The 21,748-nt window shown below is 42.3% G+C and overlaps 2 protein-coding genes across 2 annotated transcripts; one reads left to right on the top strand and one right to left on the bottom strand.

Moving 5' to 3' along the window:
* Positions 1–724: 724 nt before the first annotated feature.
* LOC140080538 (vimentin-like) lies at positions 725–6,417 on the top strand. The gene is made up of 3 exons (XM_072126174.1): positions 725–1,204; positions 4,527–5,189; positions 6,165–6,417. Exons 1-3 carry the CDS (start codon positions 772–774, stop codon positions 6,182–6,184), a joined length of 1,116 nt encoding a protein of 371 aa, XP_071982275.1. The 5' UTR covers positions 725–771; the 3' UTR covers positions 6,185–6,417.
* Positions 6,418–6,576: 159 nt separating this feature from the next.
* NOP14 (NOP14 nucleolar protein) lies at positions 6,577–20,534 on the bottom strand. The gene is made up of 18 exons (XM_072126173.1): positions 20,211–20,534; positions 18,070–18,204; positions 17,661–17,802; positions 16,379–16,521; positions 16,067–16,201; positions 15,485–15,607; positions 14,292–14,420; positions 12,677–13,007; positions 12,255–12,385; positions 11,605–11,690; positions 11,122–11,257; positions 10,921–11,022; positions 10,686–10,839; positions 8,460–8,619; positions 7,996–8,143; positions 7,786–7,907; positions 7,513–7,668; positions 6,577–7,043 (listed from the first exon to the last, which is right to left on the bottom strand). Exons 1-18 carry the CDS (start codon positions 20,415–20,417, stop codon positions 6,941–6,943), a joined length of 2,643 nt encoding a protein of 880 aa, XP_071982274.1. The 5' UTR covers positions 20,418–20,534; the 3' UTR covers positions 6,577–6,940.
* Between the last annotated feature and the right edge of the window lie 1,214 nt (positions 20,535–21,748).

Raw genomic sequence — 21,748 nt, 5'->3', positions numbered from 1 at the left:
CCTGATCTTTTGTCGGCCTTCATGGAAATGCATACAATACATAGAGCTCAGATTTCTCTGATCTTTTTAGGACCTTCATGGAGATGTTGACAATATGTGAACCTCAGATCTCACTGACCAAAAAAAGATCAGGGAAATCTGAGGTTCACCTTCATAGAGATGGAGTCAAAATATGAACCTCAGATTTTCCTGATCTTTTTTGGTCCTTTGTAAAGATGTAGTCAATATGTGAAGCTCAGAATTCTCTTATCTGTTTTGGACCTCAAAGGAGATGTAGTCAATATGTGAACCTCAGTTGTCCCTGAGCCTTTTTGGACCTTCATGGAAATGCAGACAATATTTAATATCTGTTTTGGATCTTCATGAAGATGTAGTCAATATGTGAACCTCAGATTTCCCTGATCTTTTAGGACCTCTTATTGGAGATACGCAACGCTCAGATTTCCCTTGAAGAAGATTTTGACAGAGATCTGTAATAGTTGGGAATCACCAAGGTTATTTAGTAAATGTTTTTGGTTGTGTCATGGTTCCTGTGATATCACCCTCATCATGTATCGCATCAGTTATTTTGCACTTTCATGTAGAACTTGAAGAATGTGATTAGTGCTGGTTCCATCCCCACCAGCACATTAGCTATTCTGTTAATTGAGCCCATACATTATACCTGTACAGCTGCAGTCTACATGTCACATTCCAGAACTTCGTATATAAGTTTCTCCTTGGATATGGTCATTCTACTTCCCTGTGCTAAGGTTGAAGACAAGACTAAAAATGAAGAGTGCTTCATTTTCCCAGAAGACCCTGACTGTAAATGAATCCAGTAGGACTTGTGCCTCCAACTCTACTGCTAGGGATGGACTCCAAAGAACATTGGAAGAGGCCACCACCAAGGTCTACACCCACCGTCCTAATGAGAAGGAAGAGCTCCAGGAGTTGAACAATCGATTTGCCGGCTACATTGATAAGGTGCGGTCATTGGAACAGAAGAACAAGACCTTACTTGATGAGGTGGAGGAGCTGAACAGACGTCTGAAGGAAAGAGGACCTGGTGTATCTGATGAATACGAGAAACAGTTCAAAGAGCTTAAGGAATTGATTGAGAAGTTGAACAAAGAAAAAGGTGCAGCCGATATCGAGCGGGGAAACTTGGAGGAAGAAATTGATATCTGGAATGCTAAATGTGATGAGGAGTTAGCCTTAAAAGGTAAGAAGCTCATAGAGGGATGTCATATCAGTGCCTCTGAGGCCTGGAAATTAGGGTTGATGGTGCATTTTATTGTCCCAACATTATCATTGTGGTCAGATGAGTTCAATATGTAAATCAATGGATAACTCCTGAAGAAGGCAGTAGATGTTTAAGAAGGACCCATCAGTGGATAAAGCAATAGGGAGCGTAACTCAATCTCTTATTGGTTAAAGCGATTTTAGGTTTTGATCTCATGTTTATGAAATCTATAGTTGTAGCAGCTATAGGGGATGTAGAGGCATAAGTCAAAGCCAATCCATGGCATTTAAGAGCGTTCAGAGGCCCCTCTGCCACATAAGATACCAGTATGATACATTACACATGTAGAGAGCCAGCCGCAGGTCTAAGGGAGGATATAGAAACAGCCGAGGGTGATGGTCCCATCCATAATCACGGCCTGTGGTTGAAGTACAACATTCGGTCTTTATCAATTCTGTCATGGGTTTTTTGAATCATTGGGTGATAGATAAAAAAAAAACAAAAAAACACTACTATGGGCTTTACATCGGCGCTATAATCTGGGTTCACAGACGACCTGTTCATGGCCAATTATTAAAGGATAAAGACAGCAAAACAGGATTATTTACAGATGTCATGAGCCCGGTAATTACATTCTCCACAGAAAGTCTGCTGAGGTTTTAGTTCCCGGCAACTCCAAATCATTATCTCTATGTGTCTCCAGACGCACGGAGAACAAGAGGATATTTGCAAGGCCTTAGGGCAGTGGTGGCGAACCTATGGCACGGGTGCCAGAGGTGGCACTCAGAGCCATTTCTGTGGGCACTCGGGCCATCACCCCAGGACAGAATATGGATCAAATCCACCAAATCTTGCAGTCCCAGGCAACTTAAGAAATGCTGCTCTCAGTGCTATTTTACAGCGACACTAGATTGGCTGTGGGAAAACTGAGAACTGTTGAAAGAACTGCAATGTCTTTGGAGGTCATCCTGCTCGACCAATTATTCTTCCTCTACAGAGAGGAAAGGCCAATACAAATGAAAGATGTGGAAGAACAGGTAGCAATAAGTTACTACTTAAAATTCCATGTTGGCACTTCACGGTAAATACATGGATTTTGGCTGTAGTTTGGGCACTCGGTCTCGAAAAGGTTCGCCATCACTGCCTTAGGGAAATGCCACAAATGGTGTTTTTGGTCAGTTTTTAAGCATGTATTTTCAGTCCATTTTTAAAACACATCTGTTTTTGAACCGTGTACCATGCGTTTGGCTGTTTTGAACATATTTATCTTAATAGATAAACAGGTTCAAAGCAGCCAAAGGCATTGAAAACGGTAAAAAAAATGGATGCAGTTTTAAACGGACTGAAAACACATGCTTAAAAATGGACCAAAAACGCCATGTTTGTCATCACCCTTAGAAAACCACCACTGTAGTAGAAAAAATAGTCATCCTCTTATTAGGTTTGGTTAAGGGTGATGTCACAGATGGCGTTTTTGGTCCATTTTTAAAATGCATTTGTTTTTTACCGTTTACCATGTGTTTGGCTGCTTTGAACCTATTTATCTTAATAGATAAACAGGTTCAAAGCTGCCAAACGCATTGAAAATAGTAAAAAACGGATGCGTTTTAAAGAGGACTGAAAACGCCATGTGTGGCATCACCCCTAGTCATCCTCTTATTAGGTTTGGTTATTTTTTCTATTATAGTGGTGGTTTTCTGTCATTTTGGAGACTTTGTAAAACCGCATATTGTAAGGGAAGGTTTTCATCTTAAAAAACATGGATGTACAAGAGTGAGTGATATTTTTTTTAGGGTTTGAAGGCTAAGGGCTCTTTCACATTGGTGTTGGTGCTCAGCTTCAGTTGCGCATCCTTTACGTTTTGTCTCCGTGTCCGCAAAAAATACTGAAGGTTTAACATTGTTTTGAAAAAAATCACACCTGGTTTTTCAGCCTCATCAGTGGAAAAAAAAAACACGTTTGTTTTTTTTGCTGACCTATAGACTTCTATTGCTTTCTGTGATCCGCACCAGTGAAAAAAAAGGTTTCATAATTTTTATCACAGACAACAGATGAGTGAAAAAAAATAAGCTTATGTGAAAATATCCATAGAAATTAATGGCTTTGTGAGGCATTCATGAAAATCGATGAACCATGGATGTGAAAAACAATGCTAATGTGAAAGAGCCCTGAGGCTTTTGTACCTAGCAACATGCAGTTTATCATGTACAAAAATCCCCTTAGAATTACAAAAAATGAGCCGACAAGTGCCAAGCGCTTTGGTCAAGTCTTCTGAGGGGCGTGAGACTCCCAACTCCACCACCGAAAACCACCCCTAGAGATGATCAGTCAGATCCCTCAGCCAACCCTAACCTTCTTCCACCTTTCTATATCACATACAAAATACTTCTGTGTAGGTCATGGTGGGGGGTAAGGTTATTTTTAATATTGGACTACTGGAGGTCACTACATTTGGTAGATAACCAGTAATGTATGTGGAGAACCAGCTTAATGGTTGTTGTGTTACCACAATGCTGGCATCACATCAAGCTGTGTTCAGTCAAGGACAGATGGAGACACTTACAGGCCGCCTCTTATATTGTTATGGGTTTAGTCACCGGTGACAACATTGGATTGAGATGCAGTTACGTAATAATTCCAAAGCACCTACTGAATCTGTGGGATGGATGTGGCTGAGAAAATACAATTCATATTTGTAGAAATATGCCATCATTTTAGTTCCATGTCAACTAATTATCGATAATGTAGTATCGGTAATACGACCGAATGGGGAATGGCAATCACATAGTACAGCTGACCACATGTGGGCAAGTCCCTTAGAACTAGTGATCAATGGACTAAAAAATTTTTTATCTTTTGAGCTGTGAATGGAGTTGTCACTTGAGTTGTCCAACTTGGAACCAAGTGACAAAGGGCACATAGTAAGTTGTGGCAGAGGAATATTGTTGGTGAGGGTACTCAACATCAACGTTGTAGGACCTATAGATTTGATTATGTAACCAGAAGATTTCTCTTGGGGGTTGTATTCAGTACCAGCCAAGAGGGTCATTTCACATAATTCATGTGGAAAAGAGGGTCATATTGTGTAGGACAAGGCAGGAATAAAGGAAGAAGGAGTTCAGAACATGCAAACTGGGTCACCACAACGAGAAAAGGACAATCATCCAGAAGCACCAAAAAGATTTAACATAGTCCAACCCGTGTACATAAGTACCTGTTGTTTTGTGTGTATGAGTAAAACCTAGCCCTCTTTGCCAAAATGTATGAATGGTAAAACAAAATTTTATATTTCTTTTGCCAGAGGAAGCAGAGAGGACACTACGAGAGTTTCGTCAAGATGTGGACGATGCCACCGTACAAAAGTTGGAACTGGAAAGGAGAGTGGAACAGCTGGTGGACGAGATAGAGTTCCTCAAAAAAATCCACGACGAAGAGGTGGCCGACTTATTGAAGCAAATCGAAGAGTCAAAGGTGAACGTGGAGATTGAAAGTTCCCGACCCGACCTACTGGCAGCCTTAAGAGCCTTGCGGGTTCAGATTGAACAAGCTGCCAGCAAAAACATTCAAGAGGCTGAGAAGTGGTACAAGACTAAGCTCAATACGGTGAAAGGACAGGTGGTCAAGAACGAAGAGAAGATCAGGCATATCAGGGAGGACATCACTAAATATAGCTCCCAGGTGTCCGATCTGCAGAACCAGATAGACGGCCTGAAGGCACGTAATGAAGCCTTGGAGAGGCAGCTGGAGGACCTGCAGGAGCGGCACTTGGAAGAAGTCAGTGCACTTCATGACATCATCGCTCAGCTGGAAGATCGCCTCCTAACAACAAAGGCAGATCTGGCACGATATTTGCAGGATTACCAAGACCTTCTGAATATTAAGCTGAAGCTAGATGCGGAGATCGCAGTGTACAGGAAACTGCTGGAAGGAGAAGAGGAAAGGCTTGGCATAAAAGAGAATGAAGGTATCACTCACTAATCGGGCCTGGTATGGCAGTTACATGCTACTGAAGTGAACGGTATCCCTTAACTTGTAGATAAAAGATCTCATTGGTCATGGCCCAACTTGTGGGATTGAGAGAGTGACCCCCCAGCAATATGGAGGACGTGTGTCCCGCTATCAATAATGGGTGGAGCAGCGACACGAGCACGCATCCAGGGTCTCCATCCATGGTAGAGTTCAAAATTGCTGCGCTCAGGACTCTGGCTCTTCCATAAACAATGAAAGAGTGCTGGAGGTACAAGCGCACTATGCTCGACAATTTCCCAACACTCCCTTAGTATTGTATGAAGGGATAGGACATGTTTGTTTTGCCGCTCCACCCATTGATAAAAACAAGCACACTCCCTGACCTCTAGATTGCTGTGGGTCATGACCTTATGATCGACAGAGGTCACGGCCGTCAGGTCCTCAGTTGTTACAACCCCTTGAAGTTGAACTATTAGTTTGTCCCATCTATGTAAAAAGCCATGGATATACTGTTTCCCAAGGAACCCTAGTTAAACGTAGAATTAGGCTGACTAATTAGAGCCTAATTAGAATATCAAGTAACCAAGAACATGCTAATGCTCGGTCAAATGGGTGGTCCTGGACTGAAATCGACAATCTGGCTCAACCCATCTGACAGAAAAGACCCAAAAATGTTGACATTAATTAGTCGGAATGGTGGAGGCTAGAGAGAAAATTCCATTTAATCGGTGGAATATAGATGTACAGGGTATACATGAGCGGACCCCGGGCCAATTATAGCCATGGCTAGTTGTAAGGTCTTCAATCTGCCGGATTGGCTGTCCGCCACCAATTCGGCAATATGTCCGGCTCAGGTTGTGAAACCCGACTATAGAATCCACTCAACTCTATTAATGATTCAGCTTTGGCGAAGTTGTTGGTCCTTTAGTTCTGTAGAACATAGATTTACTTTGCGTTTTTCTCTTTTTAGCACGAGGTGACAAGTCATAACGCAGAGGATCATAGAAGAGGGGATCAAGCAGATCACCAGACGCATGGGATAGCACCGGCCGCTATCGTAGCCTCACCGCTTTTATTCTCTATTCTCACAGATTAGCACATTGCATGTCTATTCAATACTACTGGGAAATGACAGATTATACTTAGAGACAACTATATATTTATATCTTTTCTGTATCAAGTATGAATATATGAAATGACCATAAATAAAACTATTAGAGCATGCAAAGCCAAAAAATGGGCTCCTAATTTTATCTTGTGGTTGTCAGCGACTACCATGGCAGCTCTGAGCCTTAGAACTAGTGCAGTACCAGGGGACCTAGAAACGCTCTCAATGTGTGTGAATGTGTGTGTATGAGGCCATAGAGATACATAGGACTACATGGACAAAAACAACCTTATAATAATATATGAAGTCACATAACATAAATTCAACATGATAAAAATGATAAAACATGTTGGATAGAATCTTGTGTGTAATTACAAAACAATCCACAAATACAGGTTTCCCCCATTGCGTTTTACTTTACACGTAAAAAGACAACTTGGATAAGTCTGAGGCTTCCATAACTGCTTAGTCCTGGATAAAACGTATCTTTATACAACCGCTTAGGCTCTCGGTGTCCAGCGTCCCACTCTAGGATAATACAGAATTGTTCCGTAAAATGGAAAAGCAGCCGCAGTCTGATAACAGAGTCCGTAGGAAGCCTGTGCCTGGCAGCTCCTATCGCTTCAAAAGAGTCCGTATTACTTGCGCTTCATTTTTAACCTCTTCAAGGCTTTCCATTCACCTTCCTGCGTTGACAAATCGTGGAAAATGGCCTTTAACTTGCGTTTCCTCTCGGCGTCCCTGGAAAAACAAAATTGAGGGATTAGAAATAGAAGGAAAATTTTCTACACAACTTTAATAACTGTATTCACTATAAACAATTCCGGAGCATCTGTTCTTATGTTTCCATTATTCCTCCTGGAAATGTATGAATTCATTGACAACTAACTTTTGAAGTGTGTGACTGCATAGTTTAACCCTGGCCCACCAGGGCTATAACCCCTAATCCATACCACTCAGCTGTCAATTAATACATAAAAAATGTGAAGGAAGAATAACAGAGGAACAGAAATGTAATTTCTGAAAAGAGGAGAGGTGACAAGGTAAAGAGTGTTTTGTATACATCAATAAGTCACCACTGGATAGAAAGGTCTACTAAGAGGTTCTGCAGCAGCCAAGTTGCATTTTTCTACGGTCATTACACTGCCTGGCAAAAAAATGTAATTGTACAATACAATGAAAGAAATAGCCAAGAGGCATAGTCACTGACTTCTGCATGGTCTCTGCCAGTTTCTCTCGGGCCAGGAACTCGTTGTCCCTGCGGATTTCTCGGATGGCGCTCTTGTACTCCCGCTTGTGTTTGTTGACCAGCCTCTTCCGCTCGCGATCCTCTTTGTTGGCTGCCCGTTTTTTGCCGAAATCCAACCTGCCGTGAGGAGAGCAAATAGGGAAATTTACTTAAACCGAAATGTGCAATTTTTTATCTTAACACAGGTCAGAACGGTCACCAACACCAGTTAGAAGATTTGCTGGGGATACTCACACAGGCGTGACCCTAGGAGTGTACATCTTCACTGGGACGGGCAACTGTTTCTCAAAGACAAGGGGACTATAAGGCTTCTTACTGCACCTCTCAATATCTTCCAGGATGTTCTTACACAAATCCTTAAAGAAACAAACAAAAAAAACTGCTCTTGAAAAGGATCCATTATATATACACAAACACCATATAAAGGAAGAATAAAACCCTTACCTGGATAGTCTCGGGATACGTGTTCCGGGGCAGATATTCTCGGATAACCTTCTCTATTGGGCTGAAAATCTCTTTAAAAGCCGGTGATGTTCCATAGTTGTCCACACATCTTCTGACCAGGTCCAAGCACACGGCTATACACGTCAGCCTAGAGGGAAGCATCGCACATCAGAAAGTTATAGGTTTATCTAGTGAAGCTCTAGGAGAAGCTCTTGCCCCTCTATAGGACTGATGAAGGCAGACAAGATTTCTATAGTTTTAGTTCTATACACACTATAGCTAAAGAGCCTGCATGACCATTGCTTTTTAAGAGGGGGTTGTTAAAGTTCATTACCACTATGTGGTAGTTAAGTGAAACTACAAACCTTGTATAAAGTGTATGTACTCTTGAGAACACTAGTTGTTGGGTTAAGCCTTGCTTTGCACATACTGGGAAACCAGAGTGTTCTTTCATTGATACTCACTTAAAATGATTGATCTCAGTCCCGTCCTCAGTGTCCAGGCCATTGATGGATGTCAGCGGCAGATTACTCTTCACCCACGATGCAGAATCCGTTGTACAATCGACCAATAGGAGCTCCACAGACTTCCCATGGAGCTTAAATGGAGGGACCACGACATAATCTGCCAAGATGAAACAGTCAGAAAGAAACTCATAGACCAGAGGTGTAGAGAACCAGAATAGAAGGGCAGAGCGTGATCTATACATGGACGGGTGCAGACTACAGACGCCACATTTTACTACAGATCTGTTCAGGACGTCTTGACCTAGAAACTCAGAGATAACCAACGAGGATTTCAGTCCAGGAACAAATTCTTGCAGAGATTATGTAATAAAATCAGGACCGGAGTTCTTGGGTCTTTAGTAAGAGCCGGACATGGAGTGGACTTCATGAAGACCAATCCACATGCCGGTATTATGGACATCTACTTGGCGCCCTATAGACTAATAAGCCTGTACTGTACCAACATAAGACTTACTATGTCTTCCACATTCTGGAAAGGCAAATAAACTTTCATATAAAACATGTAACCCATCGCCGCCATCCAGCTGGAATGAAACTGGTCTCGTTCACACACATCTTATTCATCTCAGGGCCAATGTTTATTGTACTATGCAGCGAGCGTGTGAATGTTTAATGTTACGAGGATAAAATATACAGCCACGGTCGACTAAAGTGATGAAAATACTAATGTACCTGGCCAGAAAATACTCAGAGGTATTAATATAGCGTCTCTGCACAGCGGGGAAGAGTAAACGGGCAAATGCAGGATCGGCCGCGGATAAACACAGCCACCCGCCAATGAATATAGGAGATAGGTGACGGTGCTAAACTCACGCCATGTAGTCAGAGGGACATTCCAAGAATAGAAAGTTATCCCCTATCCAGAAGATGGGTGATAAGTAACTTATTGGTGTGGGGGTGCAACTACTGAAAACCCCACCATTCATAAGAACAAGGGCCTCAAAATAATGACATGACTGATGGAGATAGCGGAGCCCCATATTTTCTTGCATAAATTTGCCGAATAATGGACTACAAATGTTAAAAAATAAGCTTTTTTGTAATTTTTCTGAATTATCCTATAAATATGTATAGCATCATTCCACCCTTTCCCAGGTTCAGCTACAGATGCAGAGGGTGCATGTACTTCTGCAAAGTGAAAGTCTTAGCTGCAGCACACTTTAAACACCTATATCTCCTGAACCTTTCCACCTAGATGTGTCGGGATGCTTCACATAACCAGAATCCTCTCTTAAAGTTATAAATCGGGAATTGAAAGCTGTACATAAAGATCTAATTTCTATGTACAACTTTAAAGGTGTATATCTCTGGTTCGGTGAAGCATCCATCCATACTCAATCCATATTAAAAAGGGGAGATTCTCCTGTTTAATATGACACCTTCATTGTGTTTCTAGGTGCCAGGGATCAGGAGCTGTTTGAAGTTACCCACCGTCATGGCCTTTATAACCGTCCTTTCTGCATGGGGCATGTGCAAATCGGACGTATATAGTCATACAGCCGTCGTGCAGGAGATAAAGTTAACACCTATTACAAGGTTATCGGTGAAGGGCTGACAGCTGGGACCTCAACAGATCACAAAATTAAGACCCCATTATCACCAACTGGTGGAAGAGCAGGCGTCCTGCTGCTCCATCCATTAGTATGGGAAGGTCAGACATAAGGAATAACTTGCTTAAACAGCCCAACCCCTTTAATACGAAGCAGAGAAACAGCGTCAGCAGCAATTTCATTGCTATTTGTAACATGTATGTTTTCATTGACAGCAAGCCGTGATCTTCAAACTTATAAGGAACGGAAACAAAGTTTATTTCTATAGGATAGGATAGGGTTTTGGGTTTGCACCCGGGTTGTAGGAGAAGTTTGCTGCCCTTTAAGACACACAGCAAAGTAAATCAGTTAATTGCTGCTTGTCCAGTTAGGCTCTATGCACACGTTTGTTAATGGCGGCCGTGAGAGCAGGAAAAACGGCAGTCAGTTCACGCCTGCTATGGAGATACTTTGTGCATGTCTGAGCTGGGCAGCTGCACCACAAAAAATGGGGCAAATTCTATTTCTGCCCAGATCTGCGACACGGCTAGTGACCCACAGAGGTGTGCACTGAGCCCTACACACAGCAGGCGTATACCCCCATTGGACCTCACGTACTAAATAAAACACTCACCAACATCGGCTTTGCGTGGTGTGGCCAAGTGAAGAATTCCAAGGAGAAAATTGATCATCTCCGGGACAAACCTCTTAGACAGAGACACGTACTCCAGAACCATGGAACTGACAAAGAGTCCGGCAGCGGCATCTTCTAACGAGTTGACGGGACACTAGAACCAGGACAGAACACAAGTTATAGCTGGGACATGTATGTGTAATAGTAGGACCATATCGCAGGCCTCCTCTCTCACCTTTGACAGCAACTGGCTCATTACAATGAAAGCCGGAGTTACCACCGGGTGCCAGTAATCGGAAGTAGGGAACAAAATTCCTGTAATCTTGAAATATAGGAGCTAAATAAAGAGAAAAGAGAATACGGATTCAGGGAACAGTCGGCCATCACAGAAATGACTAAAGCTACAGCAGCTTGTAAAAATATATAGTCTACACACCACATGTAACGCTGGGTAAGACGCTCGGTCTTTGGATTCGATCTCTTCGTTGACCGCACGAGCGATATCCTGCAGGACGTTCCTTACACAGTCCGCTGCCGCTTCCGGAAACATCTGGCACAGATTGTACAGAGGTCTGAGAAAGGAGGAAGAAGATCATGAAATTACATAAAATAAAACAAAAAAAATTATGATAAAAAATTTAAAAAAAAAAACGGTCAAGGGGAAGGTTTTCTTGGACTTAGCACATCTCCTTTAACTATGGGGTGATTTTTCTTCCTTTACTTGAATTATACATAATTGACCTATTTACCACATATTAAGTGATATTAGGCCAGAAGAATAAAACATATTCAAAAACTTGACTCTACTAATGAATGTAAAAATTTCAGCTTCCTCTTGCTGCCAGTAGATGGGGGTAAATGTAAGCGTAGAAATTTGGTTTAAAACAAAAAATGAACTAAGAGATCGTAGTCTACTTACACAATCATCTTGTCAACAGTCTGAAGATCCGGAGTTTCCTGCTCTGACAGATCTGTGATATAATCCAGCAGGAAACCAAATAATTTCTGGAAAAAGATATAAAAATCACTCTCAGGTCTAATTAAGTATCAGGACTAAAGGGTCGTCACAGACACATCTTGCATAGAAGACTCAAGCATCTTCACACCCATCTTTAAGGTAAAAAAAATATGCAGTCCATCATGCTGATTCCAAGTAAAATCTGTATGCTAATGAGGCAGTTGGAGCACTGCTGTACCTAGCTTGACTGCTCCTGTCTGAGGCCAATGAGCAGGAGAAGAATGGAGGGGAACACTAGGAGGCGGGGAAGCGCCACATACAGGGGATAGCAACATTCTAGGAGTTAGGCGTGCAACCACCTTATTAGCATATGGATTTAAACAAGGATGTCTGCGTGATGGAGAGACATAAAGGTATGTTTTCAATCAGTGTACATGCCAGATTTGAAAGAGGTGTTAGACCCCTTTATAATACGCAATACTACATTAAATTCTTCAGAACTTGCATAGAAGTGAATGGGGTGTTATTGATGGGTGACCACCCCTGTAGTATCTGCAGGAAGGGGGGTATGAACACACCATTAAAGTAGCACATGTAGGTTACTCTCATACCTCTAGCTTGGCCTTGTTCCCATCGGCCAGACTTGGATGGTTACACTTCTGGATCCTCTCCAGGACGATGAGCTGCTGGTCCGCAGGCTTGTCACACAGGAGAGACTGGAAATCTTCATACGACTCCGGTACTAGCCATACGAAAAAAAAAATTAGGTTTTTATCCTAAACCTTGGGATTGTATATGTAGATGGTTATACCCCTCCATGCCAGATGCAAGTGATTGCATTATTTTAGTAATCTTTGCATCACTAGTCAGTACAAACCTAAGCTGTTAAAGTCTTAGAATCTCCAAAATGTTTCTTTTTCACTCCATTTTCACAACCTAATCAGTAAAAGTTCTGGTCCATATACAAAATATCCTCATTAATACTAGTATAGAACACTTTGTAAAGGTCTTATTCATTGCTACAGATACTCACCATCAAATGTGAATGGGAGCTGAGCACTGGCCTCCTCTGCAACCTTCTCTTTGACCTTTTTGTCTTTCTTCGCCATCTTCACCCGCACTTCATCATCTTCCTCCTCACTCTCTTCATTGGAGTCCAGGTCTGAGTGGTTGTCCTCATCATCACTCCCCTCCTCTTCCTCATCACTTCCCTCAGCATCCTCATCTGCTTCACCATCATCATCATCTCCAGCATCATTGCCGTCATTGATGTCTTTATCATCATCATCATCAACACCATCATTATCTCCTCCTCCAGTCTTCAGGTTATTGTCTTCTGGTTCTGGAAGGTTCATCTTCCCATCCTATTAAGGAATAAAGTAATCAGTAAAACATCTGTTAATGTCTCCTCAGACATAGTCACCTCTTACTCAGTTGATGTAGTATGGTTTCTAACCTCCCCCGTCTACATACTGTTATTTATTACTGTTCAGGCGGTCCCCTACATAAGGACACCTGACTTACAGACAACCCCTAGTTAAAGACGGACCCCTCTGCCCACTGTGACCTCTGGATGTTACTAAAGTAATAATCGCCTGTAAGGTGTCTGTAATGAAGTATTATTGATCATCCTTGTCCCCATTACAGCACAAAATTTGAAACTGCAATTGTCACTGGGGCAAAATTTTTTATCTGGAACTACAATTATAAAATATACAGTTCCAACTTACATACAAATTCAACTTAAGAACAAACCTACAGAACCTATCCTGTACGGAACCCGGGGACTTCCTGTATTATAATAACACAAGTACTAAATAACCGCTTGACAGTGAGCTCCCCCCAACAACCTGTGATACTTTTCTTTATAGTGCATATTGTTCAATAAAACAATTAGAGAGGTTTTCCCATGAAGCACGTTAGGCCCGGGTCAAAGGATAGGGCCTAACTTGCTGATCAGTATGGGGTCTCAATAATGGGCTCTCCACAAGTCTGATGTACACCAGTCGCACCCACAGATGACCGGAGCAGCCAGTCCATAGAGACCATGTGTGACCAGATGTGTGACCATAGAAATTAACAGGGAAGTGCACCCATGCGCGACCAGCTGCTCCGGTCATCTCGGGGTGCAACAGGTGTACATCGGAACCCCCGTTCTCATGATGAGCTGGGGTTCCATCACTGAGACCCCGACTTATCTGCAAGTTAGGCCCTATCCATAGGATAGTGCCAAACTTGCTTTGTGGGAAAACTCCTAAAAAAAATTAAAATAAATTACTACTAGAACCACAAACATGAAGAAGTCTTTAGCTTGAGAATTTATTCAGCCTATGAGATTTATTAGGTTCTAATAAGTTTTTAAGCATTTCCCTCTTTTAACAAACTTTAAAGAATTCAGTAACCAAACCCATAAGAGTACCACGGCTTCAGGTTATTCTATTATTATCTCTGCTGTCTCTAATATGATCTCTTGGTGGTAAGAGACCTAGCTGCTGGGACTCAATGCTCCCCCTCCATAGACTACTTTACATGCAGCTTGTCATACTGAATTCACATACATTTCAGGGTGAAAAGCAGATTATGGAAGAGAATAAGAGTCACAGTAAGAGGACAAATAAGCTCTCTGCTCCGATTTAATCACAAAATACCTTATATGAAAGCATCACACGATCGTCCTTCTCCAGTATGAAGCCGTCCATCAAATCGTCGGCAGATATGTGTTTGGGCTTCTTTTCCTTTTTCTCAGTGTATCCTCGCATGCGGCGGAGACGTTCTGCCTGTAATAAGGAAACACAGAAATTTTTTACAGATTTTATTACAGGGTCATATCAAGGACCAGTCCAAATGAAAGGCCATCAATATCAGAATATAAAGGGGGGTCTGACATTTGCAGCCCCCAAGGATCAGAGAACTGAGGCCAAACTATGTTACTGCAGCTCAGCTACCACTAAACCAAAGTTAAAATGGATGGTCCTCTTTTAATAAATAATTGACCATGTTTGTGTAAAGAAAAGTTGTATAATTTTCCAATATACTTTCTGTATCAATGCCTCTTGGTTTTCTAGATCTCTGCTGTAAATATACACTGGTCGACGGTCATGTGATATCACACAGGTGCACAGCTCGTTATATCCCTGGTCATGTGATGTCACACAGGTGCATTGCCCGTTATATCCCTGGTCATGAGAGGTCACACAGGAGCACGGATCGTTATATCCCTGGTCATGAGATGCCACACAGGTGCACGGCACGGCTTGTTATCTCCCTGGTTATGTGACACAGGTTCGTGGCTTGTTATATCCCTAGTCATGTGATGTCACACAGGTGCATGGATCGTTATATCCCTGGTCATGAGATGTCACACAGGTGCACGGCACGGCTCGTTATCTCCCTGGTTATGTGACACAGGTTCGTGGCTTGTTATATCCCTGCTCATGTGATGTCACACAGGTGAACAGCTCGTTATAGCGTAATCAGAGCTTATGATATAACGAGCACTGGTGTGATATCAAATGACCAAGAAGGAAGCAATGAAGCATCCTATACAATGACAGCATGACAGCTAGTAGAGATCAACAAAACAGTGAGAAAATCATACAGAAAATATATTGGAAAATTGTAGAACCAACAATGTAAATTATTTGCTGAAAGTGGACAACCCCCATTAAGTGCTCATTTAAAAAAAAAAATATGGCATTCTTTGCATGTAAGGATATGTAGATCCCAGGCTTTTTTTTTCCTCCAGTGAATCAATGAGATTTCTGAAAACCATAAAATCTGCAGGACATACGGCATGTGTCACGTAGACAGATCTTTATTGATTCGGGGCCATTCGTCATACCTCCAGCTTCTGAAGCTTTTCCTGCTCTTCTTTAGCAATCTCCTCTTCAGATTTCATCTTGTCGGACGGCTTTGCTTTCATGTCAAAGACGAGTTGTCGGACCGTCATGTCATAATCGTCAGGCTAGGATAAAATGGTGATAAAGCACATTAGTGTACATGTGAAAGACACTGACATCTCACAAGTTATTAAACTCAGGGACCACATTTACAAAGCAAATACCATCGTGAATTAAAGCTCAAGTCCAAATTTGTAATCAATTTGTGCATTTTAAGCAAAAGAACAAAGAAACTTTGAACTTGATGTGTTTACAGCTCCTATGCAGACCAATGCCTCTCCATAGACTACCACCAGACCACAAATCTCTAGAGCTTGCCAGATCAGTCCCTGTCCCCAATGGGGTTTACAATCCAATCAGCCTACCAGTATGTTTTGGAGTGTGGGAGGAAACTGGAGGAAACCCACGCAAACACTGAGAGAACATACAAACCCTTTGCAGATGTTGACCCTGGGACTTGAACTCAGGTCCCCAGTGCTGCAAGGCTGTAATGCTAACCACTAAGCCACCGTGCTGAGACTTACCTTTGGCTTCTCAGGCTCTGCCTTCCTTTCAGATTTAGGAACTTTGTGAGACAACAATCCCTGTATGGCTTTCCAGTCATTGTCAAGTTTCTCCGTCAGTTCATGCGTCTTCTCTTTTTGATTCTGCCGTTCTCTCTTTACAAAACAAAAATGGATCGAAGAGATCAATAATCAATTACTGCTTCTTATTGTCCCAAATTTGATTTTAAAAACTATACAAGTTCGCACTAACGCCACCCCCCACACCCCTATAGTGGTCATATAACCCAATATCTCCATGACCTTTAAAGCAAAATCCACACAATGACCTACCTTCTCCAGCTTAGATTTAGCAATCAGCTCTTCAATAAGCTCTTTCCTGGATTTGGCCTTTTCGGGTTCCTCCTCTGTTTGTTCGGAAGCCGCTTTCTTTCTCAGTAATCCCCCACCCCCGAAATGTGCAGCCGTTAACTCAGCTAGTGGAAAAAAAAAAACCTTGGATGTCAAGTAGCTTGTCTGCAAGAGTTTTATATTTTACAAAAATTGTAACTTGGTTTACAAGTAAAATTTCATAATAGAAGCTTTAGGCGAGACCTTCCCATCCTCTACTGTACCATCCCCTCTCACAAAATTGTATAACACAGACAAAGTAAAGAAGTAGACAAAATAAAGTGACTAGATGTTGTACTATTTTCAGTGTGTGTTTCATTGATTTCCTATGGGAAATCTATATGCGCAATTTGAATTATGAGCACAAATTCTGCTTGTAATCCAGGGTATTGCATCAATTTGATATATGAACGATTTGGATTAGGAGCACAAATTTTGCTTGTAATCCAAGTAATTCAGTCACTGTGGAACCAATCATCTTGGTTTCAATGATTTTCTAAGAAAACTTGCTTAAATATATGAGCGATTTAGATAAGCACTGAAAGAATTATACTCATAATCCAAGGTTCCAATGTATATTAATTTGTTGCTGCATTAAAAAAAAAATAAAAACCGGAATGTTAACTACAGGCAGCCCCCGGGTTACATACAAGATAGGGTCTGTAGGTTTGTTCTTAAGTTGAATTTGTATGTAAGTTGGAACTGTATATTTTATCATTGTAATCCCAGCCAGAACTTTTTTGGTCTCTGTGACAATTGGATTTTAAAAATGTTGGGTTGTCATAAGAACCAGGAATAACTCTAAAGCTTCATTACAGACACCGGTGATAACTGTTACAGCTGATTATTGTAGCCTAGGACTAAAGTACAGTAATGACCAATATCCAGAGGTCCGTTTGTAACTAGGGGTCGTATGTAAGTCGAGTGTTCTTAAGTAGGGGACCGCCTGTACATTTCTTATTGAATGACTCTTGTAATGCACTCCGAAATTGCTCCATCAAAAACAAGACCCCATTCCACAAAAAAAAAAAGCTAACTAAAAACGTGCCAACCTATCTTTCCCATTCCCTCCACCTGTACAGGAAACTGATGAGGCCAATTACAGGTCTCAGCAGTCACATCTCAGAAAAAGGTAAAGTTAACATACTAACAAACCCTACTCCCCAAATTCTGCAGAAACTACCCCACCCCTTCAACATAATTTTTTTTACGCTACAAGTCTCACCTGACAAGGCCCCACGCTCATCCGTGTCACTGTCACTATCCACCGGGTCGTTCATCTTTTCGAGAGACGCCAGAGACTGGCCATAGTGAGTGAGCTCTTCCTCCTCGTTCAGGTTGTACAGACTTTTCTTATCAACATGTTTCTAGGGAAAGAAACAGATTTACACCATCACACACACAGCAGAGTTGCTGCAGAAAGTTTGGAAAAATGGGGAAAAAAATGTATAGGTGGGGTTTTTTTTTTATAGCAAGGGGTAACCTGCATAAGAAGTGGTAAAACAAAATTTAAGTAGGAAAATTGGTCCATGATTGGAACTTCAGTGTTTCAGCTGCAACTTATACATGAAACACCAGATCTGTGCTACTGCCCCCAGTACCCCTGCACCAGGCGCGGACCACCAACTCCTTACCTGTCGCTCCAAGGCAAACCTCTTCATCATCTTCTCTTCAGAGGTTAACTTGGAGTCATATTCTCCAAATCGTTTGTCCACGAACACATTGGACTTCCCTCTTTTCTGGTACTCCTTGAGAAGAGTCTCCTTACGCTGAAATAGACCAAAAAAATGCAGGTGTTATGTCCTGAACTGCAAAGTATGACCATGTGGGTGTCCTGAACAGCAACATGGCGCCTGTGTCTTAAAGGGATTGTCTTCAGTTTTCAAGTTATCCACAGATTTGAAAGGGACACCCATCAATCCGAAGAACAGAGATGGGTGGAGCAGCAGGTAGAGCATGTGTCCTTCTGCTCCATTCAATACCATGGGAGCACTGAAAATAGCTGAGCACAGTGTTCTGGTATGTCCAATATTCCCATTCACTGCCTATGTGAATGCCGGAAATTGCTGTGCTCAACTCCACAGTATTAAATGGATCGGAACGATGCACACTCGTCCTGCAGCTTCACCTAGAATCACATACATGACATGCACCCTGTGCCCCTGTAGCTGAACTTGGGGGAAATGGGCGATGGCATGATGCTGTATATATTTATAACATCTTGTAGTAAAAGTTTATTCAGTTTTACTACTTAAAAAAAAAATTTGCAGTAATTTTTCTGATAGTTTTATAAAGAAAAATATATTTAATAAATCTACTCAATCTAGTTAAAGTCTCACATGATAAATAAGTAAAATTTGTTTTGATATCCAAAGTGTTTCCATAGATATTGTCACTTAAAAAGCGCATAGCGAAACGTCAAGAAATTGACCTGGGCATTGAGGCATCAATGATCCTCAGTCATGACGGGATCAATGACGTATCATGTTCCACGATTATTTCCCAAACTATTATACAATTTTGTTAACGGACATGTTCACGGTTGGTATAGATTTTACCTATATTGGCCCTTTTTTAAGGTGAATGGTTGGATTTATCCAACAGAATGTGGATATGATTTGTTGTATATAGACAGCAGGTTTCATTATACGGGTTAGGTATCCCTTTTCACAGGATATAAGATAAATGTATGATTGTGGGTGGGACCTACAGCCGAGACACCCCCAATCAGCAGAATTGGAGACCACAAGTTCCCCTGACCCATAGCAGTGGTTATAGAAGTCTTCTAGATGTCAGAAGAATGGAAGTTAGATCCGTGTTCCAATCTCCTTCTATGGGGTCAGGTTACAGGATGGATGAATCTGGGACGTTCCGCTGGTATGGATCAGGACAGGGACAACACATGAATACAGGTCACCAGCTATTCCCCTTAAAGGAGCTCTCCAGTGACAACAAATTAGTGCCTAATGACAGGATAGAGGCCTATCCTGATTGGGGTGTCAGTGGTGGGCCATGAATCACAAGAACAGTTGTCTGTTGTACCCCGGGATGTACAGAGCGCCTGTTGTTCTATTCATCTCTTTCGGCTATCTCTATGACAGAGATAGCCGAGCGCTGTACTCAGCTATGCTGAGCTAGCTCTATTCATTCAGGTGTACTACAGACCCCTGTTCTTGTGATCCATGGGGGTCCCATCATTGAGATTCTCCCCGAATCACAAGTTAGCCCTTATCTACAATGTAGGGACTAACCTGTCTTCACTGGAGCACCCCTTAAGTGCAACAGGAGGTGTAGATTTAGACTAAGTAGTATTTTTTAGCATGATGTTTCAGCTACAGCAAGAACTGGAAGCTTTAAGATACAGATATACCTTGCCAAAGAATATTAATACCTAAGAGATTGCAAACTCTGTATGTGTGGGGGGGGGGGGGATTCAAAATACATGGAGGAAATAAAGTTTTGCCTCCATGCTGCACACTCATCACCTATGAGATAAACCAGTGTGGGTCTGACAGCTGTAAACCATACAGGGGGCCAGAATGGGAGAACTAGGTTCCCTGGACGCTCCTGTGGCTGCACACAGGAAGAATTAGCCTGACCCTGCAGATGACACTGTGTTGTAATACCAGACACATCCTTGGGTTAGCAGGGGGCAGTGTTTAGGAGGTCACATCCCCATCAGGTATTACAGATGCCCTGAGTGTGTGTGGCACTTTAAGCTCCAGACCCTGAGCATGCTGGGACTTGTAGTCCTTTTCCAATAACTCCAGCTCACCTTCCTGAGGGCCTTGGACTTGGACACCCCGGGCAGCCCCACATCGTGCTTGGTCTTCCGGCCCAGGACGGTGAACTTCTGCTTATTGATCTTCACTTCGAAGGGATTGTTCCGGACCTCGCTGCGGGCCTTGGCCACCTTCCCCGGGGCTGCTGCCAGAGGCTTCTTCCCTTTCTTCTTTTTATTATTATTATTATTCTTCCCCATCCTGACAGCAGCGCAGCCTCCAGCCCGAAACCACGTGTGATCCCAGCACCGGAAGTGCCGCCAGACCCGGCGCCTGCTGATGACGTCACGCACACACTGTAACTCTGGCTGTAGTCCAGCGATCGTCTGCATATACTGATACATCCGTATTTCATACGGAAGTTATAATAGATCAGTAATCAAGGTTTCTTCAGAGATAATTATGAATACAGATGTAAAATTAAGAAGACACAAAGACGGATATACCTTCTACACCCCTTTCCGTTTTTGCATTGTTGTTTTTCTACTCCGCTCCTTCCTCAAGACATAGCTTTATCATTGTTTTAATTTACAGAGTTGAATGATATCTATATATATTGTATATATACTATAGTGAAGTAATGTGAAAATACTTGCAAAAAATGTAAAAACCATTTTGACAATAATAGGATGATCCATGCATATCTTCTACTTTTTGTCAACCCTAGGGGTTCTGGTCGCTTTTACAATATACTGCAATACTACTTGAGTAAATAAATGGCCCTAGAGTAACGGGCACCAATAACGTCACAGAGAGCAATGACAAATAAGGGTTTGCGAACTTCCGTTATGCCTATTTACACCGGGGAGGTGACGGGATGCATGAACAGTGAGCGGCGGGACAGGGATAGAAAAAAAACATGTAAATTGTCTGTGCTGCTCACTCCTCAGCTCTCATCCCCCACCTTTGTGCTCCTGTACAGCTCCTCCTTCCCCCACTGATGTCCGCTCACCACGCTGTGACCCCTGTCTCTGTGTGAGTGAAGGAGCACAAAGGTGGGGCCTGAGAGAAAAGGAGTAAGCAGCTCAGACAAGTCACAAAAAGTTTCAACTAAATTTGTTTATGCATCGTGTTCAGTGCCCCAAATTGTCAAATCATCTGTCTTGAAAAAAAAAAAGACACTTAAGGGCACATTTATCATACGCTGGCGCCCGCATATGCCTCCTGATAAATCCCGGCAGGCAGCTGCGATGCACTGTGCTAGTGGAGCACTTCTACACTAGGTCTGACCTTGTCTTTGTCACAATGGGCGCATGCGTGAGGCAGGAATGCCCTGTCCTGGCCCACTCCACACCCACTTGCAGGTGACGTGATGGTGGAAATAGAGGCAATTTCTGGCCACTATTGGTTCTCTAGGTTTGTTTCAAAGTCAAGTTTGTTTGTAAGCTTGAATTGGTATAGAAGTGTAACTCCAGTAGCTCTGCAAGTGCAACAGGGGCGGGTCTGATTTGCCAGATTTCCCTACAGATTCCAGAAGGTGCAGTCGCATGTCGCATTTAACGCATGCGTTTAAAAACGCATCGCAACAGCT

Source organism: Engystomops pustulosus, chromosome 1, assembly GCF_040894005.1.
Source record: "Engystomops pustulosus chromosome 1, aEngPut4.maternal, whole genome shotgun sequence".
Classification (NCBI taxonomy): Eukaryota; Metazoa; Chordata; class Amphibia; order Anura; family Leptodactylidae; genus Engystomops; species Engystomops pustulosus.
This window is presented reverse-complemented; position numbering and strand designations above follow the sequence as displayed.

Coding starts and splice junctions, on each gene's coding strand:
- LOC140080538 (XM_072126174.1), top strand. CDS start 772: ATGAAGAGTGCTTCATTTTCCCAGAAGACCCTGACTGTAAATGAATCC. Junction 1,205..4,526: donor TGAGGAGTTAGCCTTAAAAG/GTAAGAAGCTCA, acceptor TTCTTTTGCCAG/AGGAAGCAGAGAGGACACTA. Junction 5,190..6,164: donor TGGCATAAAAGAGAATGAAG/GTATCACTCACT, acceptor TTCTCTTTTTAG/CACGAGGTGACAAGTCATAA.
- NOP14 (XM_072126173.1), bottom strand. CDS start 20,417: ATGGGGAAGAATAATAATAATAATAAAAAGAAGAAAGGGAAGAAGCCT. Junction 11,258..11,604: donor ACTGTTGACAAGATGATTGT/GTAAGTAGACTA, acceptor CTCCTTTCTCAG/ACCTCTGTACAATCTGTGCC. Junction 11,023..11,121: donor CTTACCCAGCGTTACATGTG/GTGTGTAGACTA, acceptor CTCTTTATTTAG/CTCCTATATTTCAAGATTAC.